The following is a 19,734-nucleotide window of genomic DNA, read 5'->3' on the forward strand; positions in this document are numbered from 1 at the left end:
AGAAGATCAATCTGATGTTTGCGTAATCTTTTCTCTGAAATATATGTGGATTAAACAGGGAAAATGTTAAATTAAAATGCATTTTCTGTGTTGTTAACTATTTGGACAGCTATTTAAGATGCTATCATTTCTGCTGATCCCATGGAATTTTTTTGGTTCTTATCAGGAAGAAATGTCTCCTTTAATTATGTTTTATTTTAAAATGTCTCTTATGAGGCAGAGAGAAAGAGAGAGAGAGAGAAAGAGACAGGCAGCTCCTATCTCCCCATTCTCTGATTCACCCCCAAAATGCCCACAATGGCAGAGGCTGAACCATGGTTGAAGCCAGGAGCCAGGAACACAATCTAGGTCTCCTACATGTCTGACAGGGGAACAAGTACTTGGGCTATGCCTGCTACCTCCTAGGGGTATTGGTGAGGAACTGGAATCAGGGGCCAGAGCAGGCATCAAATCCAGGCACTTCAGCATAGCATATGGGAGTCTTAACTCGCAGGCTAAATGCCATCCCTTCAATGATCTTGAAAGTATTTATTAGTGAGGCTAGCATTGTGGCATAGTGGATAAAGCCACTGCCTGCAAACCAGCATCCTATATGGGTTCTGGGTTGAGTTCTGGCCCCTCTACTTTTGATCCAGCTCCCTACTAATGTGCCTAGGAAAGCAGTAGAAGATGGCCCAAATTCTTGGGCCCCTGCACCCATATGGGAGACCAGGAAGAAGCTCCTGGCTCCTGCCTTCAGCCTGACCCAGCCCCAGTTGTGGTCATCTGGGGAGAGAACCAGCGGATGGAAGACATGTCTCTTTCTCTCTATAACTCTGCCTTTCAAATAAGTAAAACAAATTTTTTCTTTAAAAAAGTATTCATTAATATCAAAGTAACTTTTTTTTTGGAAAAGCAGTCACTCTCTATTTCCCATTCTCCTGTTTCTGGCAACCACTAATCTACATTCTTCTTTGTTTCTCTTTCTTCTTTTCTTTCATTTTTATTTACTTAAAAAGCGGAGTTACAGAGAAGGAGAGACAGAGAGGTCTTCTATCCACTAGTTCACTCCCTAACTGGCTGTAATGACCAGCACTGTGCCAGGATGAAGCCAGGAACACAGAGCTTCATCCTGGTCTCCCATGTGGGTGGTAAGAGTCCCAGCATTTGGGTTATCTTCCACTGTTTTTTCCCAGGCCATCAGCAGGGAGCTGGATTAGAAGTGGAGCAGCTAGAATTTGAGCTGGTACCCATATGGGATGCCAGTGTTTCAGGCAGTGGTATTACCAAGGAAAGCCCCCAAAGTAACTTTCTTAAAGGAAGCTTTGTTAAAATGTCCTTAAAGAAGTTATTCAAGGAACTCCTGGCTCCTGGCTCCTGGCTTTGGATTGGCTTAGCTCCAGCCATTGTGGACATTTGGGGAGTGAAGAAACAGATGGAAGACCTCTAGTTCTCTGCCTCTGCCTCTCTGTAACTCTGCTTTTCAAATAAATAAATCTTTAAAAAAAAGTTATTCAATATTTGTAAGCCCTAATATTTCCATTTGTATGCTCTCTTCCAAGTGTAGATATTTCTTTTATATAAACTTAATGTTTATTGATAAAAATTTTGTTTTTTAATTTTTTGCTTAAAATTCTTTTCTTTATATGCGTACATTTAAAAAAAACTACTATTCCTGGGGCTGGTGTTGTGGTGTTGGCATTCCATGTGAGCGCCAGTTTGAGTCTTGGCTGTTTCATTTCCACCCCAACTCCCTGCTAATGTGTCTGGGAAGGCAGCAGAAGATGGCCCAAGTACTTGAGTCACTGCTACATGCATGGGAGACCAAAATGAAGCTCTCGGCTTTGGCCTTGCTCAGTCCTGGCTGTTGTAGCCATTTGGGGGATGATCTCTCCTCCTCTGTCTCCCGCTTCACTGTCTGTAACTTTGCCTTTCAAATAAATAAATTGTCTTAAAAAATCATTTCTGGTTGCAAAATAGTTTGTTAAATTAGCAAACTATGAATTGCTTAATTTCTCCCCCTTTGATGTAGACTTACTTCTATAATAAGATGTTAAGATAATCTCTCTAAACATTGCTTATTTATTTGTTGGAATTACATTTACGGAACAAATTATCAGATTTGATTATTGGAGGAAATGTCTGAAATTTTTGTGCCTCACTATTGCCAAATTGCTTCAAAAATCCGGTGTGTAGTACCCCCAGGAAAAGGTGCTCATGCCAGCTTCTTCAAAGGGAAGTTAAATGTTTAGTTTTTGCTTATATTATTCTTAGTTTGTTTTTAGCAAAAACTCTTAGGTTAGTATTTGCCATATTTAAGATTTATCTATTCATTTGAAAGGCACAGTGACAGCGAGAGACAGAGACAGTGATGGAGAGACAGAGAGAGAGGTCCTGCATCTGCTGGTTCACTCCCCAAATGGCAAGTACTCTAAAGGTTGTGATGGCCACTTCTCAAGCAGGTTTACAAACATGACTTCATCTGCTCCTCTTCAGTTTCTCTGATAACTGTCTTATTCCTTACAAACAAAATTCACAGGATTTATTGTCTTTTATTTGTTTTTTTCAAGATTTATTTATTTATTTGAAAGTCTGCGTTCCAGAGAAGGGGGAGGGGAGGGAGAAGGGGGAGGCGTGGAGGGAGACAGAGGGAATTTTCTGTTCCCTGATTTACTAGCTTAATTGGCTGCAATGGTAGGACTGGGCCAGACTGAATTCTATCAGGTCTCCCACGAGGGTGCAGGGTCCAAGCACTTGGGCCACCTTCCACTGCTTTCCCAGGTGCATCAGCAGGGACCTGGAGCAGCACTGAGGCAGCCAGGACTGCAAATGTTGGGCATCGGAACTTGAACCATTGTGCATATGAGATGCTGATCTCACAGGAGGTGGCCTAATCTTCTGTGCCACAATGTTGGCCCCTGAAGAATTTTTTCCCTAGCAGTCTAGACAATGAAAATGAAAATATGGGTGTTTAATTGTAGCTTTTAGAATTTCATTATAAAATCCTATGAAAAGGTCATTGCAGAATTTAATATAGCCATATGGTGTTACTGTGCTGTGGCTTGTGGGTGGTGAGGAAAGAATGGGAAATAAAATACGTATCTTTGCCCTTAAGCTGTGTACTGTTGAATGCGTGTTATCAGTTATGAAATATTTCAGCAAACCCAAAATGCATTATTTTATGCATACTATTTAGAAAGGAGTTAAAATCAGACAGAGTCTGTCAGAGTTCCCAAGTCTGTCCATTTCAAGAGTTTGGCATGTTCGCCTTGCTTGTCTTCCCTCTTCTTTCCACAGAGAGAATGGGAGAAATCTTGAGACGCAGAAAAATGATTTTTTTCCAATTCCATCTAATAAACAATCCCTTTCCCAGTGACCAATCCGTATCCGACATAGAATCTCCATATATAAATGGACCTGTCTCTGGCAGATCACCATGTATAACACGAGGCCTCCAACTTTCCCACAGTTTCCATGACAGCTGCAACCATCGGTAAAGAAGACAAAGAAGGAATGGTGGAGAAAGCCCACACCCTGTCAACAGCCTGAGCTGGGGCCCGTGGCGCTGCGACTGGGAAACTCATCAGGTGAGCCCGCATAGGGTTCAGCGTCTGGTGGATCGGGCCCGTGGGACTTCGTAAAGCTGAGCGCCAAGGGTTGGAGAATGCGGCAAAGTGGGATCGTATTCCGTGCTAGTCAGTTAAAGGAGAAAAACCACGCTGGGGAAAACCGAGAAGGCAGTGGATGGGTTACACAGAAACTTCTGGGATATTCCGAGAATGTTATGGGTTAAGGGGATTTTGTGAACTTTTGCTTGGGCAGCTAGTGATTATTCCTATGAGAAAATGGATCCCAGGGTCCGACTCAGGATATCTGGAACATGTCTATCTCCCTTGGTCACAATTCCAGTAGGATTCACAGTAAATTCACTCTCTCTTTCCTCTGATCTCAGAGATAGTGCTAGGCCCTCTCTAAGCTGAGGTTCCACAGAAAGAAATAAGAACAAGCCTGTGCCAGAACATGTGGTGGATTAGAGTGTTGATTTTTATCCCCATGGAGAAAAGGATTTTACAAAAGTGAGAGTAAGATCTCTGGTGCCAGGGTCATATCCATACATATCTTTATGGGAAGCAGAAAAAAAAAAAGTCTGAAAATAGTGGGAACAGAGCCCAGAGTCTGAGACTTGGTGGGAAAGCAGGCCAGAGCTGCCCTCTGCGCATGAGCCTTGACTTCCTCCTGTGCTTGTCTGGTGTGCGAATGCCTGATAATATCCCCACAGCCTGGACTCTCTTCCAAGCTCGCCTGGCATGAGACACAACGCTGACGGAGTGTCCCACTGCCTTTCTGTTCTGGGGATGGGTGGGACTGACCTGATGCTCAGGCATTCTCTGTGAGCTCAAGGAATGAGTGGGGCTAAGCTCGGACAGCAATGGACAAGTCATATCTGTGCAGTTAGAGGACATTGCTTTTCACTGATTTAACCGGTTACAACATGAGACTAAATATTCGATCTGTCTGTACAGATCTGGTTCAGAAACATCTGAAAATGTACTGTAAGTGGCTAAACAGTTCTCTATGGCTGTTGCCAGAGGCAATAATTTTGTGCTGGAAATATAAATATGTAAGTATACCAGGGAACTTTAACACGTCCGTGCAAAATGGAATTAATTTAAAAAGATAAGTTTATTTTGATGCAAAAAATTGAGTTCATGGATTTCAACTTTTTTTTTCTGCATCAAAAAAAAAACTTTTAATTTCATTTTCCAGGAAATACATAGAAATGAAAGTATTAGGTGCTGTAGAAAAGCAGAAAGATAACGTATCCATTGCTATTCTCTCTTTCTCTTCTCCAATTTTCTCTTTTTAAAAAAATAATTTAACAGACACGTTAAAGACATATTTAAATGACTGGTATAATGAGGTTCATGTTTAGAATTTCACAGTTAGGATGCTCAGTTGGCCTGCATTGTTTATTTGTAATTTCAAAATGAGGGCATGTGGGAGCCATTGGCAGAAAAGGTGTCTGTTTACAAGTGAAATAAGACAGAAGCAGAGGGAAGGGGTTTAGTCAGCTGCCCCACTAATGTCAGTTGTACCATCTTTTCTCATCTTACTGCTGACAAGTGCATTTGTGAGGAAGAAATGGAAAGTATAGAATCGAATAAATTAGGGATAAATTAGTTCTGTCTCTGAAAGTGTGTGTTACACCCCAGGTTTTCAGAAACAGGGACCTTCACCGTGATCAGCTAGGCTCAAGTTCTGTTGAGAAATGCTCAAGATCATTTTCCTACTCTCCACTGAAAAATAATAATCAATTAAAAAACGTTGTGCTAGCAAAAAGCCAAATAATTGTATTTTTAACAGAGCATTATAAAAATGATTAGATATTTTTCACTAGAAGACATGCACTTGGCCAACAGGTATATGAGAAAAGGCTCCGTCAGCATCATTAGCCATCAGGGAAATGCAAATCAAAAGCAGAACGAGATATTATCTCTCCTCTGTTAGAGTGGCTGTTATCAAAAAGGCAGAAATAGCAAATGCTGGCAAGATGCTGAGAAAGGGGAACTCTGAACTCTGTTGGTGGGAATGTAAATGAGAATAGCCATTCTGGAAAAGAGCATAAAAGTTCCTCAAAAAACTAGGAATACAACTACTATATGATTTAGCACTTCCTCTACTGGGTATACCTGGGTATGCACAAGGACTTCAAAAAGTTCATGGAAAAATGAAATTAAAACATTATTAAATTAAATTAATTAAAAGTTTATTTTACTGGCAAAAAATTGAAATCCATGCATATAAGGTGTATTTAAAAATGTTAATATAAAATGTATACTATGAAAAAACTATGCACAGATTTCCAAATATTTTGCACCAAAAACAAACATCTTTTTTTTTTTTTTTTTTAAATACAGGCAGAGTGGACAGTGAGAGAGAGAGACAGAGAGAAAGGTCTTCCTTTGCTGTTGGTTCACCCTCCAATGGCTGCTGCGGCCGGTGCGCTGCGGCCGGCGCATCATGCTGATCCGAAGGCAGGAGCCAGGTGCTTCTCCTGGTCTCCCATGGGGTGCAGGGCCCAAGGACTTGGGCCATCCTCCACTGCACTCCCTGGCCACAGCAGAGAGCTGGCCTGGAAGAGGGGCAACCGGGACAGAATCCGGTGCCCCGACCGGGACTAGAACCCGGTATGCTGGCGCTGCAAGGCGGAGGATTAGCCTATTGAGCCGCGGCACCAGCACAAACATCTTTTAATTCTATTTTCCATAAACTTCTAGAAGTCATCTCATATATGCAATTATTGTTTGTCAATTAAAAAAAGTGGTGTGGTTTAGTTTGGACTCCCAGCATGTCTGCTACCGATGACTGATTACCAAACACATTCCAACTTCTGTCTCCACAAATTATTTCTCCCTCTCTCATCCATTCAGCCTACAGCCTACACCAGAGATCTTCTACACTGTAGGTCATGACCATGGCTTACACCTTTCTTGAAATTTTAATAATGGCTGTCCTGTATTACTTCTAGAGGAGATTAAACACCGTGGACTGTTGGCTGAGCCACTCTTAAAGTTTCCATGTATACTTGTGTATGTATTTTGGCTCAGACTCTGAACCTGAAGAGGGGCTGGCCCTGTGGCATGGCCAGTTAAGCCACCGCCTGCAACACTGGCATGCCTTATGGGCACAGGTTAGACTCTTGGCTGTTCCACTTTCTTTTTTTTTTTTTTTTTTTTACAGGCAGAGTGGACAGTGAGAGAGAGAGACAGAGAGAAAGGTCTTCCTTTGCCGTTGGTTCACCCTCCAATGGCTGCCGCGGCCAGCGCGCTGCGACCGGCGCACCACGCTGATCCGATGGCAGGAGCCAGGAGCCAGGTGCTTTTCCTGGTCTCCCATGGGGTGCAGGGCCCAAGCACCTGGACCATCCTCCACTGCACTCCCTGGCCACAGCAGAGGGCTGGCCTGGAAGAGGGGCAACCGGGACAGAATCCGGCGCCCCGACTGGGACTAGAACCCGGTGTGCCGGCGCCGCTAGGCGGGGGATTAGCCTAGTGAGCCGCGGCGCCGGCTTGTTCCACTTTCAATCCAGTTCCCTGCTAATGTGCCTGGGAAAGCAGAAGCGGAAGATGGCCCAAGAGCTTGTGCCCCAGCACCCATGTGGGAGATCTGGAAGAAGCTTCTGTCTTTGGCCTGACCAGGCTTCCAGGTGTTGCAGCCATCTGGGGAGTGAACCAGTGAATGAAAGACCTTTCTCTTTATCTCCCTCTCTGTAACTCTGCCTTTCAAATTAAAAAAAAATTTTTTAAATATTTATTTATTTATTTGAAAGGCAGAGTTACACAGAGAGAGAAGAAGAGGCAGAGAGTGAGAGACAGGTCTTCCATACACTGGTTCATTCCCCAGTTGGCCGCAATGGCTGGAGTTGAGCCGATCCGAAGCCAGGAGCTAGAAGCCTCGTCTGGGTCTCCTATGTGGGTACAGGAGTCCAAGGACTTGGGCCATCTTCTACTGCTTTCCTGGGCTATAGCAGAGAGCTGGATCGGAAATGGTGCAGGGAGGTCTTGAACTGGCGCCCATATGGGATGGTGGTGGCTTAACCTGCTACACCACAGCACCAGCCCCAAATTAAATAAATCTTAAAAAAAAAAAAAAGAACTTGCAGAATTTGACCAAAAATTGGATATCTGCTATTTTGAAAAACTAGGGACAAGTGTTTGGCAAATCAGTTATTATGCCACTTGGGTAGAGGGGCTGGCATTGTCCCAGCTGCTTACTTCCAATCCAGCTCCCTGCTGCTGGCCTGGGAAAAGCAGCCGAAGATGGCCCTGGTACTTGGAACCCTGCCACCCATGTGGGAGACCCGGATGAAGCTCCTGGCTCCTGGCTTTGGCCTGGCCAAGCCCTGTCCATTGTAGCAATCTGGGGAGTGAACCAGCAGAAGGAAAATTTCTCTCTGTCTCTCCCTGTTGGAAACTCTTTCAAATGATAAATAAAAAAAATTTTTTTTTTTTAAAAAAGGATGCCATTTAGGACATTCCATATTAGAGTGTCTGGGTTCTAGTCCCAGCTCTGCTTCCATTTCCAGCTTCTGCTGATGCATGCTGTGAGAGTCAGCGGGTGATGATTCAAGTATGTGGGTCCCTGCCACCCACACGGGAAACCCAGGTTGAGATCCAGGCTGCTGGCTTTGACCTGGCCTAGCCTGATTGTTGTGGGCATTTGAAGAGTGAACCAGTGGTTAAAGATCTCTCTTTGTCCCTGTCATTCTGCCTTTCAAATTAATTTTAAAAAATGAAATAATATGTAAGCAGTAAAACACTGGAAGTCCGGGCAACATCAGCATTACATCTTTACATAAAAATAATTAAACTTTCACTTAGATGGGTGCTGTTTCTCCAGTTTCCTACAGTGTCCAATACTTCCTTTTTTCTCATTTTTCCTAATTTAATTTTGCTCATTTTCATGTCCTGGACATTTCTACACATTGAAAATTCTTAGAGTATGAGCTCAAGTCCAGCTCCTTAGCCTTGTACATAAGACTTATCTGATTCAGACTTTTTTTTAAAAAAATATTTATTTATTTATTTGCAAGCCAGAGTTACAGAGAGGCAGAGGCAGAAAGAGAGAGAGAGAGAGACAGACAGAGACAGAGACAGAGACAGAGAGAGAAAATCTTTCATCCGCTGATTTACTCCTCGGATGGCTGCAGTGCAGTGGCTGGAGCTGCGCCCATCTGAAGCCAGGAGCCAGGAGCTTCCTCCTGGTCTTCCACATGGGCACAGGACTTGGGCTACTTTCTGCTGCTTTTCCCAGGCCATCGCAGAGAGCTGGACTGGAAGTGGAGCAGCTGGGACTTGAACGGACACCCATATGGGATGTCATTACTGCAGTTGGTGGCTTTACCTGCTACGCCACAGTGCCAGCCCTTGATTCATACTTTAAATGCTCATTTCTCTTTTCTTGGACTTTATACTGGAAAATTACAACCGCCCCAAGACACTGTCATTTAACCATTGGGACAGCATTCTGTCTATGTGAAAAGCCTCCTCCACTGTGATGGTTTGGATGTTAGTTTGGGTGTCCACCAAAGACCCATGTGTTCATGGCTTGGTTCCCAGGGTGGCACCATTGGGAGATGGAGCCTTTCAGAGGTGCTAGAAATGGGGAGTCCTCAGGCCAGTGAATTTAGTTCCCATGGAAGGGTTGTTAGAAAAGCCTGAGTTTGGCCTCACCCAGTGTTTCTCTACTTCCTGCTTCCCCATGTGTTCTTCCTCTGCATGTATTCTGCAAACTGCCAGGGGGCCCTTGCTGGAGCCTACATCATGTCGCTTGGATTGTCAGCCACCACAATGTGAGCCCAATGAGCCTCTCTTTCCTTCATAAGTAGACTTTTTTTCCTTCTGGAAAGTGATTCCTGATTTCCTTAGAGTTAACAATTCTGTCCTTTTTATTTTTTTCACATTTTTATCTGAGCATTGACCTTACTCCATTATTGGTTATATTACTCTATAATTTACTTATTTGAGTAAAATAAAGGGAAATTTTCTTTTATGAGCATCAGGCATGAAACTCCTTGTGGGCAGATCAAGCCTTTGAAGAGTAGTAGCTTTAATGAACTTGCTCAGGAGCTAAAACTGAGCCTCCAGGGCTGGAGTTTGAGTTCTCCCAGGAGTCAGAGAACCAAGAGGGGCCTTGTTGTAGGAATTATTGTTAGGGGGTGGTAGATAGGAGTGTATAGGGTAGGGCTGGGGGATAAAATTCAGAGAGGAGACTGGAAAGAACTGGAAAGGGAGAGAGGAAATTCAAATGCAAGATTTTAAAAGTAAAATCCACCAGGAAAATGAATAGGTCATTGAAAAGAATTAAAAGAGGCTGACTCTGCAGACTGGAGCAGGAGGGAAAAGCAGGTAGGGTGAGGGAGTTGCTCTTCACTGTCAGTCTTCTGGAGGTTTGTGTCTTTTTTTTTTTTTTTTTTTTTTTAAGATTTGTTTATTTGAAAGATTACAGAGAGGGAAAGAGAGAGAGATGGACACACACACACACACACACACACAGAATCTTCTATCTGCTGGTTCCCTCCTGAAGTGGCCACAACAGTCAGAGCTGGGCAGGAGCCAGGGACTTCTTCCAGGTGTCTCACGTGGCTGCAGGGGCCCAAGCACTTGTTCCTCCTCCACTGCTCCTCCAGGCCATTAGCAGGGAGCTGGATTGGGAGCAGAACAGCTGGGAATCAAACCTGTGCCCCTATAGGATGCCGGCATTGCAGGCAGTGGCTCAACCCCCTACACCACAACATCAGCCCTGCAGGCTTGTATCTTAAACAGTGAAATGCCGATGATAAGGTTGATAAATTATTTAAAAATTATACTTAGTTGGCCGGCGCCACAGCTCACTAGGCTAATCCTCCGCCTATGGTGCCGGCACACCGGGTTCTAGTCCCGGTCGGGGCACTGGATTCTGTCCCGGTTGCCCCTCTTCCAGGCTAGCTCTCTGCTGTGGCCCGGGAGTGCAGTGGAGGATGGCCCAAGTACTTGGGCCCTGCACCTGCCTGGGATATCAGGAGGAAGCACCTGGCTCCTGGCTTCGGATCAGTGCGGTGCGCCGGCTGCAGCGCGTCGGCCGCAGCAGGCATTGGGGGGTGAACCAACGGAAAAGGAAGACCTTTCTCTCTGTCTCTCTCTCTCATTGTCCACTCTGCCTGTAAAAAAAAAAAAAAAATTATACTTAGGAAAACTTAAATCTAACAATCAGTTGTGTGTGTAATGTGATTCTCTTCCACGGTCACATAAACGCCCTCATTAATGACCAAAGTTGGAGTGATTGTTTTTCTCTTGGAAACAAATAGGAAAGCTGGGTTCAGAGTCCAGGCAGCCTCTGTATGTGTTGGTTCTGCACCTGTGGATTCAATCAATAGCAGACAAAAACATATTTAGAAAAGATATTGTAACTGTACTGCTGTGGTTTGACTATTTGTACCCCCAAACTCAGGAGTTCAGTCCCTGAAGTCTTACGTTAATGGTACTGAAAAAATGGAAATTTAATCCAATTAAGGTGTTTAAAGGTGAGGCCCTCAGGAAGTGATCATTTGTATTAAATCATTAGGGCAGAGACCCCATGATTTTTTTGTATTAATTAATTTTTTAAGGAATACAAATTTCATAAGTAGAACTTTAGGAATATAGTTATTCTTCCCACCATACCCACCTCCCCACCCAAAAGCCCACTCCTCTTTCTCCTCCCTCTCCCCTTCCCAGTCCCATTTTCCATTAAGATTAATTTCAATTAACTTTGTACAGAAGATCAACTCTATACTAAGTAAAGATTTCAACAATTTGGACACAAACACACACCAAAAAAACCCCTGAGAACTAGTTTTACAATTAACTCTCATAATACAGCTCATTGAGGATAGAAGTCCTGCATGGGAAGTAAGTACACAGTGACTCCTGTTGTTAATTTAACAATTTTAGGTATGATGTCAGTGACCATCTGAGGCTCTTGACATGAGCTGCCCAGGCTATGGAAGCCTTTATTTTTTTATTTGACAGATAGAGTTAGACAGTGAGAGAGAGAGACAGACATAGAGAAAGGTCTTCCCTCCATTGGCTCATCCCCCAAATGGCCGGTATGGCCTGCACCGCGCCGATCTGAAGCCAGGAGCCAGGTGCTTCTTCCTGGTCTTCCATGCTAGTGCAGGGGCCCAAGCACTTGGGCCATCCTCCACTGCCCTCCTGGGCCACAGCAGAGAGCTGGACTGGAAGAGGAGCAACCGGGACTAGAACCGGCACCCAAATGGGATGCCAGCGCCGCAGGCAGAGGATTAACCAAGTGAGCCATGGCGCTGGCCCTATGGAAGGCTTTTGAGTCCTCAAACTCTGTGTTTGGACAAGGCCATAAACAAAGTGGAAGTTCTCTCCTCCCTTTAGAGAAAAGTACCTGCTTCTTTGATGGCCCCTTCTTTCTGCTGGGATCTCACTCACAGAGATCCTTATTACTGGTTTTCATTCCCCAGTTTATTGTACCTTTTGTAGGGTGTTTCAGACTTCTGCTCTCTGTTCTCTTTCCCTGTATCTGTTATCAATAGGATGTTGGATTTCCTGGACTGGTCTTTGATGTCTTTTTTTACAGACACACTTTTTTCTTTCCTTGGTTTTCCACTATGGAAGATTTTCTCAACTTTATTTTCCAATCCTTCTATTGACTATTATGGTAAGCTAAATAATGGTACCTAGAGATAACAACTTTGTGGTCCTGAAACTTGTAAATATTACCTTTTATGGCAAAAGGGTTGATACTCCCTTAAGGGGCAAATGTGTGATTAAGTTAAGGATCATTAGCTGGAGAGATTACCCTGGATTATCTGGGTGAACTATAGAATTTTATTTGTTAAATTGAGAGGCAGGGAGACAGGGGTGGGGGAGGAAGGGAGGAGGAGGAGGAAGAAGAGGAAGAAGGAGAGAGAGAGAGAGAGAGAGAGAGAGAGAGAGAGAGAGAGAGAGAGAGAGAGAGAAAATTCCATTGCTGGTTCACTTCCCAGATGCCTGCAATGGTCCTACTGGGAGCAAAGTTGGAAGCCAAGAAATCAAATCAGGTGTCCCCTGTGGGGGGCAGAAACCCAGTTACTTGAGCTCTCATTGCTGCTTCCCAGGGTCTAGGAGACAGAACAGGGAATTGAACCCTGGTTCTCTGCTGTGGGATGCAGGTGTCTTCACTGATGTCTTAAGAACTAGGCTAAATATCTGCTCCTGGATAGTCTGTAAATGCAATAAAAGCATCCATAGAAGGGAAGAAGGCCATGATGTGGCAGCAAAAGGAAGCAGAGTCACAGAGAAGTTACCCATAGGCATTGAAAGTCGAGGAAGGGGCTGTGAGCTAAGGAATGCAAGGAGCACACCTCAGAAACTAGAAAAGGCCAGGAAAGGCATCTCTTCTAGAGGCCCTGGAGAGAGCAAAGCTGTGCTGTCACGTGGCTGTAGCTCAGTGATCCTGATTTCAGACTTCTGGCCTCTGGAACTATGAGTGAATAGTTGCTTTTAAGCCATTAAATTTGTGGCATGGTATCACAGAACCTGTAAGAAATGTATACGGATGACAAAAATGCACATGAAAAGATGTCCCGTATCGTGAGTCATGCATCAAGTGCAAATTAGGACACCGTGGAGTAACTCTATAGGGACTGGCACTTAGACCAGTGGATAAGGTGCCAGCTGGGATGCTTGCATTCCCCAACAGAGTGCCTGAGCTTGAGCCCTGGCCCTGCTTCTGATTCCAACTTCCTGCTAACGTACATCCTGGGAGATGGCACATGATGGCTCAAGTACTTGGGTCCCTGCCATCCATGTGGGAGACTTGGGTGTATAGTGGTATTTGTTTTAGAAATTAAAAAAAAATTAAATTTTATTTTAAATGGAGAGACAGAGATAGAAAGAAAAAAGAGAGTGAATGTAAGCTCTTTCACCTACTGGTTTATTTCCTAAATATCCATAACATCCGGGGCTGGGCCAGGCCAAAGCCAGGAGCCTGGAAGTCATTCCAGGTCTCCCATGTGAGTGGCCTCTGGGGAGTAGTTATGAAAAGATCCTAGTTAATACCTTGAAGGGCCTGAGCTGAGACTGGTTGGAGGTTGCCCAAACACCCAAGCAGGAAGCAGCTATTGTGGCTAGGGCTAAGTGCCACTGACAGGAACACTATATACAAAAAGGTAGAAGGAAGAAGAGAGTTTCTGGTCTCCCCATCCTGCCCCAATCTCTCTGTACCACAAAACTTAACAGGAAGCTGGCTGGCAAAGGAGCTTGGGAAATGTACTTTGTGGGGTCCCTGTTCCAGCAACATTGAAACGAGGAATGAATTTGGAGTTGAGAGAAGATAGCCATACAGGGGCACAAAGGACCTAACATGGACCTGTATTTCCTTTTTTTTTTTTTTTTTAAGATTTATTTTTATTCATTTGAAAGACAGAGTTACAGAGAGAGGTAGAGACACACACAGAGAGAGAGGTATTCCATCCACTGGTTCACTCTCCAAATGGCTGGAGCTGTGCCAATCCAAAGTCAGGAGCCAGGAGCTTCCTCTGGGTCTCCCATGTGGGTGCAGGGGCCCAAGGACCTGGGCCATCTTCTACCTTTCTCAGGCCATAGCAGAGAGTTGGATTGGAAGAGGAGCAGCCAGGACTAGAACTGGTGCCCATATAGGATGCCAGTTCTTCAGGCCAGGGCTTTAACCTGCTGCAGCACAGCACAGTCCCGTATGAACCTGTATTTCTAGGCAAGCTCTTTCTTGAGGGTTCCAGATTTGTGCTCCTGATTGTCAGCCGTCACCTTTGCATGTCACTCGTGAGGATATCCGAGGCAAACAGAAAATTGCCTACTGTGCACAAACCAGTTTTCTCACATCTCATTTTACCCCCAGAATACTTCATGTCAACTTTGGATTCAGTGTAGGAACTAGCGGCAGTGTTGTTTTCCAGAGGGAAGATATTGGCCCAAGCAGAATGGCTCATATGTCCGTCAAGAGTTCTCTTCTTCATGGGTCTTCCTATCCCCGTAAAGGACAGCGTTGCTGAGCCACCGGAGTCCAACTCAGGAGTTTGTCTCACAACTGGTTCTCCCCCAACACGACCTCGCAGCCACTGACTAGTCCCAGTTTTGCCCCTTACCATCTCTTAATTGCAGTTGCTCTCCTAAGTTGCCTTCATTGTTGTCTCAGCTGGCCTCTGATCAAGTCTTCCAAGGACACTGCAATTACTCCCTAGTTGGTCCTCCAACCATGGATTTATCCTTCTTCTACCCATTCTGTTTTTTTTTTTTTTTAAAGATTTATTTATTTATTTGAAAGTCAGAGTTACACAGAGAGAGAGGCAGAGGGGAGAGAGAGAGAGAGAGAGAGTGCGAGTGAGTGAGCTTCCATCCACTGGTTCACTCTGCAATTGGTGGCAATGGCTGGAGCTGGGCTGATCTGAAGCCAGGCGATAGGAGCTTCCTCCAGGTCTCCCATGTGGGTGTAGGGTCCCAAGGACTTGGGTATCTTCTACTGCTTTCCCAGGCCATAGCAGCGAGCAGGATAGGAAGTGGAGCAGCTAGGACTCGAACCAGCGCCCATATGGGATGCCGGCACTACAAGCCACGGCTTTACCCACTACACCACAGCGCCGGCCCCTACCCATTCTGGGTTTTTTTTTTTTTTTTGACAGGTAGAGTTATAGACAGTGAGAGGGAGAGAGACAGAGAGAAAGGTCTTCCCTCTGTTAGTTCATTTCCCAAATGACCGCCATGGCCAGTGCGCTGCGCCGATCCGAAGCCAGGAGCCAGGTGCTTCTTCCTGGTCTCCCATGTGAGTGCAGGGGCCCAAGCACTTGGGCCAACCTCCACTGCCTTCCCAGGCCACAGCAGAGAGCTGGACTGGAAGAGGAGCAACCGGGACTAGAACCAGCACCCATATGGGATGCCAGCGCTGCAGGTGGAGGATTAACTGAGCCATGGCGCTGACCCCACCCATTCTGTTTTGATAACTGGAGGGATTTTTAAAATTATGCAAATCTGAGATCAGTGTCGTGAGAAAGCATCATTCAGCAAGTAGCAGTGACCAATGCAGGAAGGAAAGAGGCACGCATGTGCTGACGAATGTGTTTGAGACCATTGAATTGATATTTTGTGCAAGGGTTAAAGGGTGGCTTGGAGCAGTGTAGCTAAAAGATTGATCTTGACTCTTAGAAATACAGGAGGTGAGATAAAGGGAAAAATGAGGTAAAGCTTGGAAAGAGAAGAGAGAAAAACAAAATTAGAATCATAACTTTTATTTCTAACGAGTTGGCAAGCAGCAGAATTTTTACATTAACGTGAAGGAAATTATTTTTATAAATCCCAGAAGTGTCTATAACAATTCTTTAAAAAAGATGCAAAGAGAAAAAACCTAGTTGCTATTGTAAAGGAGAAGAAAAAATGTAAAAGTGGGGAATGAAGTTATGGTTCCTTTTTGAAGTTCAGGAGAAGACCAAAGAGCTACAAAGATTTTTGCAGAATTGGTGTGTGTGTGTGTGTGTGTGTGTGTGTGAATGGATTTAATATTAAGAGAGGCAGAACCGTTTTCATGAGCTTGGCATGGCAGTTACTGACATCTGCAAAATGAGTCTGGAACAAGAATAGTGGAGACCTGGCTGGAGGCGTAACATGTAGATTATGAATTAAGTTTGCTTTCTAAATGATTAAGTCTGGTGCCACCTCTGTTTTGGAAAGAAGATAATTAAAAATAATGTGAGGAAATCATGGAAATTGACAGCTGATATAAGACAGTGGCATCACACGTCACCTTATTAGGAATAACCGTAACTGAGCTTGTTACAAAGCAAAGCAAACCAAACCAACGGAGTCAAAGCCTCATTTCCTGAGGTGGGAAGTTTGTCTTTTAAAGCAGAGAGAAGGTTTATGAGAAAGAGACTGTAAATCTATTCAAAATTATATTGCTCTGTGCTAAAAGCATTTGAAGATGATGGTGATAGGAATGATAAGAAAGTGGCTAACAGAAAATAGATGTTTCATTATGATATGGAAAAAAGTGTGAAGGTATTTTAGAGTTTGTGGACAATAAAATTAACAGATTAGTATATTTTAGTGTCAAAAGCTTTGAAATCCATCCTTATGAGGATTCTTCAAAAATTCATAGGGAATACATGTTATAAAAAAACTATGTGGCTGGCGCCGCGGCTCAATAGGCTAATCCTCCGCCTTGCGGTGCCGGCACACCAGGTTCTAGTCCTGGTCAGGGCGCCGGATTCTGTCCCGGTCACCACTCTTCCAGGCCAGCTCTCTGCTGTGGCCCGGGAGTGCAGTGGAGGATGGCCCAAGTGCTTGGGCCCTGCACCCGCATGGGAGACCAGGAGGAAGCACCTGGTCCTGGCTTCGGACTGGCGCGGTGCGCCGGCTGCAGCAGCCATTGGAGGGTGAACCAACAGCAAAGGAAGACCTTTCTCTCTGTCTCTCTCTCTCACTGTCCACTCTGCCTGTCAAAAAAAAAATTTTTTTTAAAGCTTTTTACTTAGAGAAACGCATAGGAGAGTGAGGGCTCTGTGTGAAAGCGAGAGGGAAGTCTGGATTCATAGCAAACATCAGGAGCCAGCCATGAGGAGCATGTAGGCCAGAAGGCAGGGGGCAGGTGGCCTGAAGGCCACGTGCCCCAGAGGCACAGGGGCAGCAGGGGCCCGCAATGGTGAAAGAGGCAAAAAAAAAAAAAAAATAAAAATAAACTTTTTTTTAATCCCATTTTCTGACAAATGTTTTGAAGTACCCTAATATTTCCATCAAAAGCTCACTCTACTTTGAGTGTGAGTCAGTGTGGCTGTGGGCATTAAATACAATAATATCTGTAAAAGTGCCTTATGAACTAGGAAGCCCCGTTCAGTGAGCATCTATTCAGCATCTACCGTGGGCAGAGAAGCTCTGCAGATATAAAGCTGAAGAGACACAGTCCCTGTCCTCAAGGAGCTCATAGTCCAGGGGTGGCAGACAGCGGGTTAGAATGCACTGCAGTCTGTAGATAGAAGACACCAAGAACTTGCTGATGACTGAGGGACCATCTTAACACAAGATCCCTGCACCTCCGTGCTACTCATCACTTTATGCAATTAGATGACGCCAGATCCACCATCCTATGTGCGTCTAGATAGGGAAATGAAAGATATGGACGCAGAATTACCCATGTGCAAATTAGGGAAATGTCTTCTAGACAGACAAATTGGAAAACATGGCCCTTGTGCAAAAACCAATCAGAAAAGGGCCTTCCTTTTGGTGGGCCAGTTCAACCCAGGGTAAGAGGGTGGGGTTGGGGCCACCTCTTACATTAGAGGGGGTTACCTTATCAGGCACAGCCTGAAACAGTAAACGTGGTGGCCTGGCAGTGGTAGGTTTTTGCGGTTCCTGCCTTTGAAGATTACAATTTTCTAAAGAAAACCAAAAAAGCAGAACAAAACCACAGCAGAATATAACATATGCACATATGTGGATGCAATTTAGGGGAAGGATTTAATTTTGCGAACTTGGTCTGTGGAAGCACTTTGCATAAACTGGCAAAGACACTTGCCAGCTCTACCATGTGAGCTTTAACAGAGTCTGAACATGGAAAGCACTCTGAGCAGTTAGAGCAGAGATGAGTTTAGTACAAGCTTGGTCACCCAGGTGGTGGTGCTAGGAAGTCAAACAGGGCATGGTGAGCCAACTCAGATGGCCCTTCCAATGGAGGGAAGATTATGGCCTTGCTAGGCAGGAGTAACAGAGGGAAGAGTTAGTGTTGCTGGAGCCCAGAGCCAGGGCTGTGCTATGGAGAATGAACTGAAGCCACAGTAGGCTTGGGTGTTACAGGCTGGCACAGCAGAGAGAGAGAGTGCCATGGCTACGGGTGTTGTTGAAGGTAGAGAAAGATGGAGAGAAAGGACCTGGGGTCTTCTTTTCTTTGTTTCTTTATTGTCTCTCCAGTACTGCCCCTGGCTGATGGCAGATCCCCCAACTCCAGGGAAATGTAGCTTTGGAGCTGAGCCCCCCAGTACACAGAGCAGGCCAGGGGGAGATGGGGGAAGAGTCCTCAGGGCTAACAGGCTCAGAACTGCTGCAACAACAGAGAAGATACGACTGAGCTGATCACCAAGAGTGATATGAAGGGTTTTTTTTTTTTTTTTGGGGAAAGATTTATTTATTTATTTGAAAGATGGAGTACAGAGGGGCAGAGGCAGAGAGAGGGAGAGAGAGAGAGAGAGAGAGAGTCTTCCATCCACTGGTTCACTCCCCAGATGGCCACAATGGCTGAAGCTGTGCCGATCTGAAGCCAGGAGCCAGGAGTTTGTTCTGGATTTCCCATACAAGTACAGAAGCCCAAGGACTTGGGCCATCTTCCACTGCCTTCCCAGGCCATAGCAGAGAGCTGGATCAGAAGAGGGGCAGCTGGGACTCAAACCAATGCCCATATGGGATGCTGGCATTGCAGGTGGTGGCTTTACCCACTACAACACAGCACTGGCCCCAGGAATTGTTCTTCCTATATAAAGAAGGTTTGTAAAACTCAACACAGACAGAACATTTCTGTCATCACAGAGCATTCCATGGCAGAGCTCTGTCTCACAGGATGCTTGCATGAGAGAGAACAAGTACTCGAAGAAAGACATTATAGTCCCAACTAATAGAATTGCTGGGTCAGTGATCTTGGCACAGGCTACCAGGCCCACAGCTGGAGTAACTGGGTTTCATCTCAGGATCCAGGAGAATTCAAGGCCAGAGGGGCTGACACCAGGTGGGTGGCAGCTAAGGATAAGTGTTCTGGAATCAGAATGCATGCGTTCAAATTCCAGCTCCTCCCATTTCTGGCTTTTTGCTCACAAACTGCTTAACCCCTCTGTGACTTAATTCCATTATGTGTAGAAATATGAGGGACTGGATCTGCTTTACATGTGAAGTTGTGAGGATTGAATGAATTAATGTTTGCACAGACCTCAGAACTCACATCATGTAAGGATTTCCTATTATTATTATTATTATTCTACCTTCCTTATGTTTAAGTTTCTGGGGTTCAATTAACAAACACTTTAGAAACAGTGTCATAAATTGTGAACAGTTTGTTACTCAAAAAGACAACAGTGGGGCTAGGAGGGGAAATAAGATGAATGGTTACATCCAGGTGAAGGGATGGAGTCTGGAGACAAAAGATTCAGGAGCCATTAATACGAAGATTTCGGAGGCTGATCTTGAAAACCAGTGGCAGGGGCATGCATGCGTG

At 44.8% G+C, this 19,734-nt stretch overlaps 1 protein-coding gene across 5 annotated transcripts in view; it reads left to right on the forward strand.

Annotated features, from left to right (window-relative positions):
- AEBP2 (AE binding protein 2) overlaps positions 1 to 19,734 on the forward strand; it is a 170,397-nt gene that overhangs the window by 114,926 nt on the left and 35,737 nt on the right. For 3 of the 5 annotated variants that reach the window (XR_011379009.1, XR_011379010.1, XR_011379011.1), the window contains one exon: positions 3,449 to 3,566. Coding sequence is in view for 2 of the 5 variants with exons in the window: in XM_070049448.1 (XP_069905549.1) it covers positions 2,321 to 2,351 (31 nt within the window). In the remaining 3 variants the exon portion in view is untranslated. Of the gene's footprint in view, positions 1 to 2,320; positions 2,501 to 3,448; positions 6,330 to 19,734 lie in introns of those variants that run through there. The other 2 variants (XM_070049449.1, XM_070049448.1) reach the window with 2 other exon arrangements.

Source organism: Oryctolagus cuniculus, chromosome 9 (assembly GCF_964237555.1).
Source record: "Oryctolagus cuniculus chromosome 9, mOryCun1.1, whole genome shotgun sequence".
Lineage (NCBI taxonomy): Eukaryota > Metazoa > Chordata > Mammalia > Lagomorpha > Leporidae > Oryctolagus > Oryctolagus cuniculus.